Below are 13,948 nucleotides of genomic sequence, written 5' to 3'. Positions count from 1 at the left end.
AAGGTCCCTTCCAACCCAAACCATTCCATGATTCTGTGATTTTTGGCTCTTTTTGGCCTGTGGACAACAGGGAAAATCCCGGCTTCCTGTGGCGCCTCCCTGGAGGCTCAAAGTCCTTCATCCACCTCATCCTGATCCTTCATCCCTTGAGGATTTGGGACACCAGCAGGAATTTCCCTATGGAAAGCGTGGTCAGGCCTTGGAAGTGCCCAGGGAGGTTTGGAGTCCCCATCCCTGGAGGTGTCCAAGGAATTCCTGGATGTGGCACTGAGTGCCGAGGGGGGCATCGATCCCAAGATGAACTTGATGATCCTGGAGGGATTTTCCAACCTCGGTGATCCTATGATCCCTGCTCCCTGCTTTTGCTCAGCCTCAGTATTCATGGGATACGAGGTGCCCAGAGATTCCTGCTTGCAATGGGACCATCCCCAAAACCAACTGTGATCCCCAAAAATCTCCTGTGATCCCCAAAACCCACTGAGATCCCCATCCCATCTTATTTTCCATGGAACCAGCGCCTCGGCTGGGAAGATGCTGAGCAAATCCCCTGTCCCAGACAATTCCCGACTTCCAAAACCCTTCCCGGGCAGTTCCAATGATTGACAGAATCCCAGCTGGGCTCATTTCACGCTTCATATCCCACAAATCCCAAGTACAGGGTGTACTACATCCAATTATCCCTCTTGGAAAAAGCCAAGACCCCCTCCATAAACCCCTTTAAGCAAATCCATCCCGCTGCGCCGATCTGGAATCTTTTCCCACCACATGGCTTCCAACGCTGGATCCGAAAATAAACACCTTGTAAAAGCTCTCTGTAAAGGCCGGAATAATGAAGGAAAAGCCGGGTGGAGCATTCCGGCCCCGGGAATTTTTTGATCTCGCCATGTGCTGTTTGAACTCCGGCTTGGTTCCTGCAGCCGTAAAAATCCCGGCTGGAAAGGCGGGCGCTGGAAGGTGGAATTTCAATCAAGGGTTGGGAGCAACGGTGGGGAACTGGGAGCTGCTCAAAACCACCTGTGCCCAACCGGGCCGGGAGGGAAAGAGTTTTCCAGTGGCTCTCCTTTGTTTGCTCCGTGCCGGAGCTCCCAGGAGCGTGGCCAGGTGGATTAGGAATCATGGAATCATGGAATAATTTGGATGGGAAGGGAGCTGAAAGATTAGCCAGTTCCATCCAGGGACAAATTCCACCATCCCAGGGGGATCCAAGCCCAGTGTCCAACCTGGCCTTGGGCACTGCCAGGGATCCAGGGGCAGCCACAGCAAATCTGGGAATTCCAGATGAATCCCAGTCAGGAATTCCTTGCCAAGATCCCAGCCCAAGCTCCCCTTTCCCAGTGGGAGCCATTCCCTGGCTCCTGTCCCTCTGTCCCTTGTCTCCAGTCCCTCTCCAGCTCTCCTGGAGCCCCTCCAGGCACTCTGAGCATTCCCTGGAATTTTCCCTTCCAATTCCAGCAATCCCAACTCTCCCAGCCTTTCCCACAGCAGAGCTGCTCCATCCCTCTGATCATCCTGGTGCATCCTCTGGATTGCTCCAAGAGCTCCAGGTCCTTCCCATGCTGGGAATTCCAGAGCTGGAATTCCTGTAGGTGAGGACTCCGTGGGTCATCCCAACTCAGGTTGCAAATACTCTCTCCAAAAAAAAACAAGGATGCCTCTGGATAAGATGGTGTCCATGTTATTTCGGTCTGATAGGAAAGCCTGAGGTGCTTGGGAGCCTGGAAATCCAGGGAAAACCCAGGGAAATCCATGTGCCACTGTTTTCCTGCTTTTCTGAACCTTCCAACCACTCCAGGATGGTTTTCCATAACATTCCTGGCTGGAATAATGTTATTAAGATTTTTCTTCTCCTTATGAGAGGGGAGTTTCTCCCAATCCAAAATTCAATTTCTCCCAATCCAAAATTCCCAATCCAAAAATCCTAATCCCAAATTTCCAAAATATTTCCATGGAAGGGAATTATTGCCATCTTTAGGACAGCTCTTCAGAAAGCATGGAAATGCTTTTTTTAATGCTTTTCTCAGCATTCCTTTCAAATTTCCATCTTTGTTCCCACTTTCTTTTTGGTGCCATCTTTCTCTTCCAGCCCTGTAAAATTCAAACCACGTTGGTTGCATGGGAAGAGCACATTCCCAGGTTTTTGAGTCCTGCAGGAAAATAGTTCCTGGGATGGAAAATGAGAAAATCATGAAATGATTTAGGATGGAAAAGCCTTCTAACATCACCAGCTCTGCCAAGGCCACCACTCTCCACATCCCCAGGTGCCACATCCAGAGAGATTTTAAATAATTCCAGGGATGGACATTCCATCATTTCCCTGGGCAGCCTCTGCATGGCTGGAAAACCCTTTCCATGAAGGAATTTTCCCTAAAATCTAGCCTAACTTGGAAATTTAAACTTTGGATTCCCAGTTAAGCCTGTTACCGGATGGGTCATGGGACAACCAGAACCATCTGAGGTCACCTGGATGTGGATCCCATTTTCCCAGGCATCCGCCCGGGAAAAAAGCTCAGCTCCCATATCCCACAGGTGCCACAGGGTGGAAAATGCATGGAATTGGTTTTGGAGCGTTCAGCTTCCTGCGCCAATTCCAGCAGCAGCTGGATTCGGCTGCCACATCTGGATCTGGGAAGTTCTTCAGGGTAGGAAAGGGTTTGCCTGGAATGTCGGAGCAAACGGCATTTCCATGGATGTGCCGGGTCTGGTTTTGGGATTCTTACGGACATGGAGGGGCTGGAGCATGTCCAGGGCAGGGAACAGAGCTGGGAAGGGGCTGGAGAATTCCTGAGGGAGATGGGAAAGGGGCTCAGCCCGGAGAAAAGGAGGATCCAGAGGGAACTCCTGGCTCTTCACAACTTCCTGGAATGTTTGAACCAGGTGGGAGCTGGGATCTAATCCCAGGGGAAAACAGGATAAGAGGGAACGGCCTCAGGCTGTGCTAGGGGAGGCTCAGGGTGGACATCAGCAGGAATTTCCTCAGGGAAAGGGTGGTCAGACCCTGGAAGTGCCTGGAGAGGTTTGGAATCAGAATCCCTGGAGGTTTCCAAGGAATTCCTGGTTGTGGCACTCAGTGCCAAGGTGGGGATAGGACACAGCTCGGACTGGATGATCCTGGAGGGATTTTCCAACCTCAGGGATGCTGCGACATCCAAGGGGAGTCTCCTGCATATCCAGGACTCCCAAATTCCTGCAGGATGCACCTGAAATGGGACGTTTTGGGAGCAGACTTCCTCTCCTTCCCAAAAATCAGGTTTCCTGCTTTGTTTTCTGGAGCACATCCACAGTCCAGGAGAAATGCAGCCCTGTCAACACTTTCCTGGGAATCTGAGACGATTTTTTCCCCACTGCTTTATCCACAAAAACTCATAAAATATCCCAGAGCCTCCCCTCACTTGGAAAACAAACCCCCAAACAATAATTCCAGCCTTTTTTCCCCGTGGCTTGGACAAGGCCGGGATATAAATTTCGCACTCCAGGTTGTTTTTATAGGGAATGTTCGGAGCTCGATTTAATCATGGAAGCGAATTTCACGCTGCCTTGAAAGGGACCCATAAACTTCACTTGGCATTGAATTCCCCCTTCCCAATTCCCTGTTCCTTTTCCTGCCTTTCCAGGGGAGGTCTGGCTGTCCCCAGCTGGACAGGGCTCAAAGCAGGGAGGTTTTGTCTCCAGCAAAGTGATATTTTATGGTGTTTTTCCAAAAAAAAAAAAAAAAAAAAATAGGAGAATTTGGAGAGGAGCATTGAATTCCCGCCTGGAAACGCTCAAGCCCCACCTGAATTATCCCTGGAATGCTGGGATGTTGTTCTGAGGGATTGGGATGCAGAAGGTTTTGCTCCCTTTTTCCTTGGACATTGCAGTGGGAAGGATAGAAGGAGGGATCCCAAAGTCTGCAGGGTTTGCCGGCAGTTCCATGGAATCGTGGAATGGTTTGGAATGGGAAGGACCTTAAAGCCCACCCGGGGACACCTCCCACTGTCCCAGGTGGGTCCAAGCCCTGTCCAACCTGGCCTTGGACACTTCCAGGGTTGGGACAGCCACAGCAAATCTGGGAATTCCATCCCAGCTCCTCCCTATCCTCCCAGCCAGGAATTCCTTCCCAATATCCCATCCAACCTTTCCTTCAGCTTCATTATCCCAAAGGACACGGATCCAGTTGGGATAGGTGGGAGATGATCCCATGAGGTTTTCCTCAGGTTTGGCTCCACGTGGATGGGATGGGGCAATGGGAAATCCCAATCCTTGGGAAGTTGCACCAACCCAAAAAGGACCGTGGGATGCACCTGGAGCATGGACACATCCATGGAATGTGGGAATGATGGGATGGACCTCTGAGCCAGGAATTCACTGGGAAGAAGAGGCACCTGGAGGACATGGAGCTCGTGGAAGTTTCCTTTACAGGGAATATTCCAGCTGGGAAATGAGGTGGTCTCGAGGGTCCCTTCCTGCCCAAACCAGTCCAGAATTCCATATATTTCCCACTTTTCCAAGCCAACCTTAGATGGGTGTCTGGATTTCTCCTGGAAGGGACAATCCGAAGGAGCTGGTGGTGTTCACCTTGGAGATGGATCTTCTGCCACCTAGGAATTTTCCAGCCCCTCCTGAAGTCATCCCATCTTTGTTATCCATGGATCCGTGGCTCCTAGATCCCCATGGATCCCTTCTTTCCCCAGTTTCTGGGAAAGGGAAGAATCAACATCAACTCTTCCCCTTTTTTTAGCAATTTTAATTCAAAACAGCTGGAAAAGCTGGGAGAGATCCCCCTGGATAAACATCCATCCCAACCCACTGCAACCAGCGCAGGGGAGAGAGGGAATTTTCCATGGACTTCCTTTGGGATTTCTCGATTGTCCAATATCTCAAATGCATCCATAAAATGCTCCAATGCAAAATTCCTGGCACATTTTCCCAAAGCCGGGCAGGGAACAGAGCAAACTTGAAACAGAAACATCCAGGGGGATCTCTTAAAATGAATCCAATGGGATTGGAGTGCCCACGGACTCCCAGGCGGAATATTTGTGTTCCTATGGAATGTGACACGTTTTTCTGCCTTTTTAATAATATTGGATGAAATCATGAAATTGAGTCTTGGGGTGAATTTATGGAGCGATGGGTGAATAACGCTGGAGTTTCCTGGTTTTAATTAAATCCCGTCATTTCTGACACTTCCAGGAGGAATTGCCACTGGAACACTCTTGGAGGGGTGTCAGGAATCCTGTTGGGATTTTCCTGCTCTTTGCTGGAGCCAGGAAATACAATCCCAACAATCCCTCAGCTTTGGGTGGGATTTTGTCTTTCTCCTTTATCCCAACATTTCTTTTTGGACATCAGGTGGAATTTTTTTAATGGAAAGGGTGGAAGTGCCCAGGGAGGTTCGGAGTCCCTATCCCTGGAGATGTCCAAGGAATTCCTGGATGCTGAGGTGGGGATTTGGCACAGCTTGGACTCGCTGATCCCAAAAGGCTTTTCCAACCTCAGGGATTCTGGGAGTCTTAATCCTAACTCCCAGGCACCCCAACAGTGGTGTTAGATCCCTGTTGAAAAAAATTCCAATTTTCACACGTGAAAATAGTGATTCCGCAGATTCCGCTTCCCAGGCAGTGGATATTCCTTATTCTGGGGTGCAGAACTGATGGATAACTTGGGAATGTTCCCCTGGAGAAGGGAAAATTCCAGGGAATGCTCAGAGTGCCTGGAGGGGCTCCAGGAGAGCTGGAGAGGGACTGGGGACAAGGGACAGAGGGACAGGAGCCAGGGAATGGCTCCCACTGGGAAAGGGGAGCTTGGGCTGGGATCTTGGCAAGGAATTCCTGGCTGGAATGGAATTCCCAGATTTTCTGTGGCTGCCCTGGATCCCTGGAGTGCCCAAGGAAAGGTTGGACACTGGGGCTCAGAGCAACCAGTGTGATACTAGCGGATTCCTGGGATACCATGGAATCATCGTTTCCATGTCCATGTTCCATAATAAATCCAGGAGCCATGGATGGCCTGAAGCTGGGACTGGCATTTGATGGTCTCAGGTTGTCCCACTGCCTGTGACAGACCTGGGAGAAGATTGAAGCCATGGTGGATCTGGAAGGGAAGGAATCCTTGGGAATTCCCTGCTGGAAGTGCTGATTCAGGCATCAATCCCATATTTTTCCATTTTTAAGAGGAAGGCGAAGTTTGGCAGCACCACCACTCAACACTCATTTTTCTCTTCCCCTTGGAGATTCAACCTCGTTGGAATTGTGGGAATTTCTGTTGCTCCTAAGAATCCTGTTTGGGATCCCATGGAGCCATTTCCTAAATTACATTAAATTAAATTAAGTTATTTAAATAAAATTGATTACATTTACTTAAATCATTAAATTAAGGCATAAGTTTTTGCTAACACCTTCCAGACGCATCTTGGGCTTCCCACTGGTTATCCAAGACTTTTCCAGAGCCTGTGCTCCTGCAGATCCACAGCAGGGCACCCCAGGAATTCCAGGATTTCCGGAGCCCAATTCTCCCAATCAATCTTTAATTTTCCCCCGGTTTCTTTCCCTGTGTGATTTTAGGAACACTTCTGGAGCTTGGACAAGACGGAAAACAAGATCCCGCCCCAGCTGATCTTCCAGATCTGGGACAACGACAAGTTCTCCTTCGACGACTATTTGGGTAAGTTGGGAATTTTGGGATCCATCCCAAAAAAGGGAAAACATGACTGGCACAGGTTGTCTGGACAAGCGGTGGGTGCCCCATCCCTGGAAGTGTCCAAAGCCAGGTTGGATTGGGATTGGAGTCACCTGGGACAGTGGAAGGTGGGACTTTAGATTTGGACGGATGGGGCTGCCCAAACTCCATGGGATCAGGGAGAATTCCATCTTTTAAGGATTTTCCTGCTGAGGTGTCTCACCTGGAATGTTCTTCCTTGCAGGTTCCATCCAGATGGATCTCAACAGGATGCCCAAGCCTGCCAAGACGGCAGAAAAGTGTTCCTTGGATCTTGTGGATGATTCCCTGTCCTCCAGCCGCTTTGTGTCCCTCTTTGAGCAGAAAACCGTCAAGGGCTGGTGGCCCTGCGTGGCCGAGCAGAACCAGCAGAAGATCCTGGCGGTAAAGTGACCTCTCCATGTTTTCCCTTGGATCTTTCACTCCAGTTCCCATTCCTTCCCAATCCAAGCTGTTCCAGAATTCCCTGAAATCTTCGTTCAGTTCAAGCCAGGGCAAGAAATTCCACTTCCAACTGGAGATTTTGTGGTTCCAGCCAGACCAGCTGCTGTTGGCTGGAAGTTTTCCGGCAACATGCAGAGGAATGATCAGTTTTGTGGGATTTTCACCCCGGTTTTTGGAATTTGATACCAAATTTGATTCCGTATCATGACAATCCCCAACAATCTTGTGTCCTAAACACCAGGGAAAAATTCCAGCTGTTCCCAAAGATAGATTTAAATGTGTCTGGGACCCTGTTCCAGGTTTTGGTGGATTGAGGGAATCCAGGAAGGGAATTGGGTCATTCAGCCAAAAAACCCCGAGCTGGTTCCAGGGAAATCAGGAATCAGGGAATTGGGAAAGACTGGATGTGGCAGTCAGTGATGATCAGTCACAGCTTGGACCTGATCCCAGGGGGTTTTCCAGCCTCAGCAATCCTGGGATTCTGTGGTTGCCCAAATTTGGGTGTCAGCGAGATCCGGAATTTCCAGGAATATCTCCAGTGAAGGGTGAAGGATTTCTGGGATCCTTGTGATCATTGTTGGTTTTGTTCTGCTCAAAGCATATTTTCTTCCCCTAATCCCTATTTTCCATCCCACGTTCATTCCCCACCTTTCCCTCTGTTTTTTTGGGATAATAAATAAGTTTTTGTTTAACCCATCCAGGGAAAACTGGAGATGACTTTGGAAATCGTGGCAGAACAGGAGCATGAGGAGCGTCCGGCCGGGATGGGACGGGATGAGCCAAACATGAACCCCAGGCTGGAGGATCCCAAGTAAGAACATCCCGAATGGAAAAACAGCCACTAGGGCATGGAATTCTTGAGGACCAAGTGGGAATTCTGGGTTTCCAGCTGGAAAGAACTGGGCTGAACTGGGTTTGCAGCTGCGCAGGATCCACTCTGAACTGGTGGGGACTGGGAGGGAGGTCTGGAGGAGCAGTTCTGTGGAATTGGGAAGTTGGTCTGGACCCTGAATCCAGTGGGATCTGGAAACTGGTCTGGACCATGAATCCAGTGGGGTTTGGAAACTGGTCTGGACCATGAATCCAGTGGGACTGGGAGACTGGTCTGGACCATGAATCCAGTGGGATCTGGAAACTGGTCTGGACCATGAATCCAGTGGGATTGGGAGACTGGTCTGGACCATGAATCCAGCGGGATTGGGAGGCTGGTCTGGACCATGAATCCACTGGGATCTGGAAACTGGTCTGGACCATGAATCCAGTGGGATCTGGAAACTGGTCTGGACCATGAATCCAGTGGGATCTGGAAACTGGTCTGGACCATGAATCCAGTGGGGTTTGGAAACTGGTCTGGATCATGAATCCAGTGGGATCTGGAAACTGGTCTGGACCATGAATCCAGTGGGATCTGGAAACTGGTCTGGACCACCGGTTCAGTGAGATTTGGGAGACAGGTCTGGACCAGCAAGATGGACACTGATAGGACATCCCCAGAGGGATGAGGAGCTGACACATTCCAGTGGGATTGGGAAGCTGGCCTGGATCACCAATCCAGTGGGATTTCGAGGCTGGTCTGGGACCAGCAAAGCGGGTGGGATTGGGGATCCAGGAGGATGAAGTTCTGAGGTGACCTCCTCTCGGTTCCAGGCGTCCCGAGACCTCCTTCCTGTGGTTCACGTCCCCGTACAAGACCCTGAAGTTCATCCTGTGGCGCCGCTACAAGTGGGTGCTGATCCTGGCCATCCTCCTCTTCATCCTGCTGCTTTTCCTGGGAATCTTCGTCTACGCCTTCCCGGTACGGAGCGGTTGGGAGAGGACAGGGATTGGCTGAGATCTGAGGAGTGGTGGATTCAGGGGGATGGGAAATTCCGTGCTGAGGAACACAACAGCTTCAAACGGGACTTTTTTGGGTTTGGGATCCTCATGGGAAAAATATGGAGGGGTTGGAGCATGTTCAGGGATAGGAATGGAGTTGGGAAGGGGCTGGAACACCAGGAAAAGCTGAGGGAAAGGGGCTCATCCTGGAGAAAAGCAGGATCAGAGGGGACCTTCTAGCTCTCCACAATTCCCTGAAAGTTTGGCGCCAGGTGGGATTTGGGATCTGCTCCAAGGGAGCAACAGGACAAGAGGGAAAGGCCTCAGGTTGTTCCAAGGGAATTTCAGGTTGGATATCGAGGAAAATACCTCATGGAAAGTGGTGTCCAGCCCTGGAGCAGTGGTGGAGTTCCCATCCATGGAATTATTCCAGAAACATTCAGATGTCACATTTGAGGACAGGGATAATGATGAATTTAGGGCTCTTTTCCAACCTCAACAATTCCGTGATACCAGGAATAGTGGAGATCCCAAAAAAACATGGGAAGGTCATTCCTGGGCTGTCCTCAGCGACACAAAGTGCTGGCACTGGGACAGATCCCAAAGTTTTCCAGGATGCAGAAGGAAAAAATTCTGGGATAGCTTTGCCTGTTTGGCAAAAGGCAGGCTTTGCTTTGCCTTTGGCAAAATTCCATGGAGCTGCTGCCTGGATTTGCCCTTGGAATAAATGTGGATGGGGCAGGGCTGGAGGAGCCTCTCCCTGCTGGAAAGCTCTGCATTCCAGAAAATTCCTGGCACAGCTTTGGGAATGCTCCAGGACCCCTTTCCAAAGGGGCAGAACTGGTGATGTGCCTGTAGGAATACACAGCCGGGAGTTGGGTGGTGAATCCATGAGATCTTTGGGAATCCCAGAGGATGGGAAGCAGCAGCAGGATCCAGAGGAGAGGAGGAGGCTCCAGCAAATTAAGGAAAACTGGGAATGCTTCCCACCAGTTGGACGCTGGGATGGGGCTGGAGGGAGGGGCCAAATTTAATCCAAGGGTTTGAAGGGGTGGGAATTTATCTTAAAAAATTTTGGGAAGAGCAACTAAAATACAGGAATGACTCCTGGTGCTTATCAAAATCTTCCAATGATTCCCTTATTTTTCCAATCATTCCCTCATTCTTCCAGTGCTTCCCTCATTTTTCCAATGATTCCCTTATTTTTCCAATGGTTCCCTCATTCTCCCAATCACTCCCTTATTCTTCCAGTCATTCCCTCATTTTTCCAGCAACTTCCTCATTTTTCCAATAATTTGCTTATTCTTTCAATGATTCTTTTATTTTTCTGATGATTCCCTCATTTTCCCAGTGATTCCCATGTTTTTCCATCCTTCCAGAACTACGCTGCTATGAAACTGGTGAAACCATTCAACTGAAGCTGCTCCCTTGCCTGCCTGGGAACTTTGGGAAGGAATTTTGGAAGTGGAGAAGGAACAACCTCATCCAGGCCTCCAGCTGCTGCCAAAGACTCCACTTCCCTTTGGAATTCCACCCGGGAAGCGTCACCTAACCAAAGCCTGCACCAAAATATTCCTGGTTTTCCAGCCTTCTGTGTTTTGTTTGAGTTTTCCTGCTGCTCTGGTTGGTAAATCCCAAATTCCAGTAAAAATCTGAGGAGGGAGCGGGAAAAGGACTTTTCCATCCATAAGTTGGGAATGTGCAGAGGATCCTCAGGGCAGGATTTAGGATTTGTCAGCCTGTGCAAATCCCACAGATTCCAAGTACTTTTTGCTCTCTGATCCAGCCTCGGTTTCACTTTTCCCGGTATTATCCCATTTATGTATTGTAAACCTATGGAAAACGTGTTGGAAAACCGGAATGCCTGGGATGACACGTCGCCTTCCTAAAGCTGAAATCATGGGAACGGGAAAGACTGTGGTGAAAAACCTGGGATTTGGAGCTGGTGCTCCACAAAATCCTATTTTCTCTTGGGTGTTGAGGCCTTTGCATTCCATCATGGAATTCCGGAGCTGATTTTCCCTTGGAGCTGCTCCACTATCCCACAGGTCTCCCATTCCAACTGGGAGAGGAATCCTGGGAGCAGCTGGGCTTTGATTTCTTCTCACGCTGTCTCCCAGCCACTTTTGTGGGAATTCTTGGTCTTTTTAGTGTCAGTATTTGCAGAATCCCAGAATCCCTGGGGTTGGAAAGGAACTTCGGGATCAAGTCCAAGTTGTGCCTGATCCCCACTGAGTGCCATATCTGGGAATTCCTTGGAAACCTCCACGGATGGGGATTCCAAAGCTCCCTGGGCACTTCCAAGGCCTGATCACCCTTTCCATGAGGAAATTCCTGCTGGTGTCCAGCCGGAGCCTCTCCTGGGACAACCTGAGGCCGTTCCCTCTTTTCCTGTTGTTCCCTGGGATCAGATCCCAACTCCCACCCGGCTCCAAATCGTCAGGGGGTTGTGCAGAGCCAGAAGGTTCCTCCTGATCCTCCTTTTTTCCAGGCTGAACCTCACTGATATTCCTTCAAAATCAGCCGTTTTCCCTTTGTATTCCCAAAGATTCTTATGGAAAACATCCCAACCCATACTCGCCTCTGCCAGGCATTAATGGAGCAAAAAACCTGTCCCGGGCGGGATTTGTTTCCTAAACAAATCCATGATCCACAACCTGCTCAGCCTCCCACAGATCTGATGGGAATGCTGGGACATTCCCGCTTTTGCTGTTCCCTCCTTCTGTCCCTGGAGCAGGATGATCCCATGGGATGTGGCACTTGGGGAATTGTGATCTTGGTAGGGTTGGACTTGAGCTCAGAGATCTTTCTCACCCCGGAATGGTTCCGTAATTCCAGGATTCCCGGGGTTTTCCAGTGCTGGGAGGATGTTAATCCTCAGATTCTCATCCCGCAAGGAATCTTCTCCCGTTCTCCCACCAGAAAAATCCCATTAATATCCGGCTGCTCCGACACCTTTGCTGATTTGGGATCTTCCCATCCTCCCTTCAGCAGGATGAGAGTTATCCTTGATTCCATGTTTTCCTTGGAGCTGTGGCTGCTCCAAATGAGCGAGGAGCCGGGAAAAGTGATCCCGAGGAATCAGTTTCCCAGGAAAAACCGCTGATAGCAGCTCCTGCCCCGCTCTGGCTGGGATTTTAAACCAGTGCTTAAAAAATTGGGAAAACAGCCCAAACTGCTTTGTTGGATGGGGATATAATCCATGGGGGATTAAATCCCGGGATTCTCTTTGACACATCTCCCGGAATGCACAGGGTATCTCCTTCTCCGTGTTTTCCGCACAGAAAACACACAGCTTTGGGATTTATAGGGATTTATAGGGATTTATAGGGATTTATAACCCCATCCCTGCTGCCGAGCTTTGGCTGATCCATGGCCCCTTCCCAAAAGTTGGAGCGGAGGAATCGGCTCCGGATTTGCACATCCCAGGGCGGAGGTTTCATTTTCTGTCGTTAAACGCTTTGTTTTCCTTCCGTTTTTCCCTAAAAGCTTCCCAACTCCATTTCCACCCCCATCCCTGTTTATAGCCACCATCAAACCACCAGGATTCGCTCCAATTTTCCAGAGGTTTTATTATCCCAAAGGATCTGAGGAGCCGAGGACAAAAGCTGCTTCTGTTTGGACCTTGCTGGGATTGGGAATTTGGGTTTTATGGGAATGTTGGTCCTGCTCCTTTCCCACCAGGATCCAGCTGTGCCAGAGGGAATCTGGAATTCTCTGAGCGCTCTCCTGGAATCCACAGTGGGAATTCAGGTCCAATATCTCTTGGGTTTGCAGCGATTCTGGGATTTTTCATCCTGGTGTAATTCCCCGTGATCCCAAACCCAAAATTCTGGAGCCATGAGCCCCAAATGGATGTGTGATCCATGTTGGAATGCCAAGTGTGGGATGCTCATCTCCTATCCCATCAGGAACACCACTGTCTATCCCAGAAAAACAAGGAATGAAAATCCATCCACGGGTTTCCTTTGGAATGTCCAAGGCTGCCTTGGATAAGGATTGGAGCTGCCTGGGATTGTGGAATGCCTGGAATGGGATGGGCTTGAAAGTTCGGGATTCACTCCAGAGACACTTCCAGTGGGAAATCCCATTTTATTCCCAGCATTCCCCTGGCAATCCTGGGTCAGCAGCGATGGGAGAGAAGGATCCAAGGCATCCAATTCCATAAAGACAGGAATTTCCAGAAGGAAATCCATGTTCCCAGTCCAGTTTTCATGCCAAGAAGATCCTGGTGGGTAAATTCAGGTTGGAGCATCTGGAAAAACCGACTCCATCCCATTTTTTTTCCCTGAACAGCCACATCCAGCTCCGGGCCTGGTTGTGTCTCCTCCAAATCCAGGTGGGAGCTGTAGAAAGAATTCCCTGTGGTTTCTGGTTATCCAGGGAATTGGACGGAATTTGTTCTGGATCACCTGTGCCTGCCTTATCCGCAATAATGCCCAAAACACTGTGATTCCCAAAGAAATGCTCTGAAACATTCCCGTTCCCGGTGTTTTGATTGTGGGGATGGAATTGTGGCTCCTCTTTGGAGTGGGAATGGGAAAATCGGGATTGTGGAGCAGGGATGGATCCAGGGAATGCTCAGAGTCCCTGCAGGGGCTCCAGGAGATCTGGAGAGGGACTGGGGACAAGGGACAGAGGGACAGGAGCCAGGGAATGGCTCCCACTGGGAAAGGGGAGCTTGGGCTGGGATCTTGGCAAGGAATTCCTGGCTGGGATTTGTCTGGAATTCCTAGAGAATCCCTGGATCCTTTGGAATGTCCAAGGCCAGGCTGGACATTGGGGTTGGATCCACCTGGGATGGTGCGAGGTGTCCCTGAACAGGGATGGGGTGGAATTGCTGGGATGGGATTTAAGGTTCCTCCAACCCAAACCATTGCAGGATTCTGGAGCTCCTCTGCTTTGGGAGAGCTGGGAATGTTCCCCTGGAGAAGGGAAAATTCCAGGGAATGCTCAGAGTGCCTGGAGGGGCTCCAGGAGAGCTGGAGAGGGACTG

The 13,948-nt window shown here is 50.0% G+C and overlaps 1 protein-coding gene across 20 annotated transcripts in view; it reads left to right on the top strand.

Annotated features, from left to right (window-relative positions):
* The window catches only part of DYSF (dysferlin), a 76,395-nt gene extending 62,966 nt beyond the window's left edge, over positions 1-13,429 (top strand). For all 20 annotated transcript variants that reach the window (XM_085577360.1, XM_077782668.2, XM_085577369.1 and 17 more), the window contains 5 exons: positions 6,540-6,639; positions 6,899-7,077; positions 7,839-7,948; positions 8,785-8,932; positions 10,332-13,429. In XM_085577360.1, coding sequence (XP_085433486.1) covers positions 6,540-6,639; positions 6,899-7,077; positions 7,839-7,948; positions 8,785-8,932; positions 10,332-10,370 — 576 coding nt within the window. In that variant the 3' untranslated portion in view covers positions 10,371-13,429. The remainder of the gene's footprint in view (positions 1-6,539; positions 6,640-6,898; positions 7,078-7,838; positions 7,949-8,784; positions 8,933-10,331) is intronic.
* The last annotated feature ends 519 nt before the right edge of the window (positions 13,430-13,948 follow it).

This window comes from Lonchura striata, chromosome 4, assembly GCF_050655825.1.
Source record: "Lonchura striata isolate lonStrDom1 chromosome 4, ASM5065582v1, whole genome shotgun sequence".
In the NCBI taxonomy this organism is placed as follows: Eukaryota; Metazoa; Chordata; class Aves; order Passeriformes; family Estrildidae; genus Lonchura; species Lonchura striata.
This window is presented reverse-complemented; position numbering and strand designations above follow the sequence as displayed.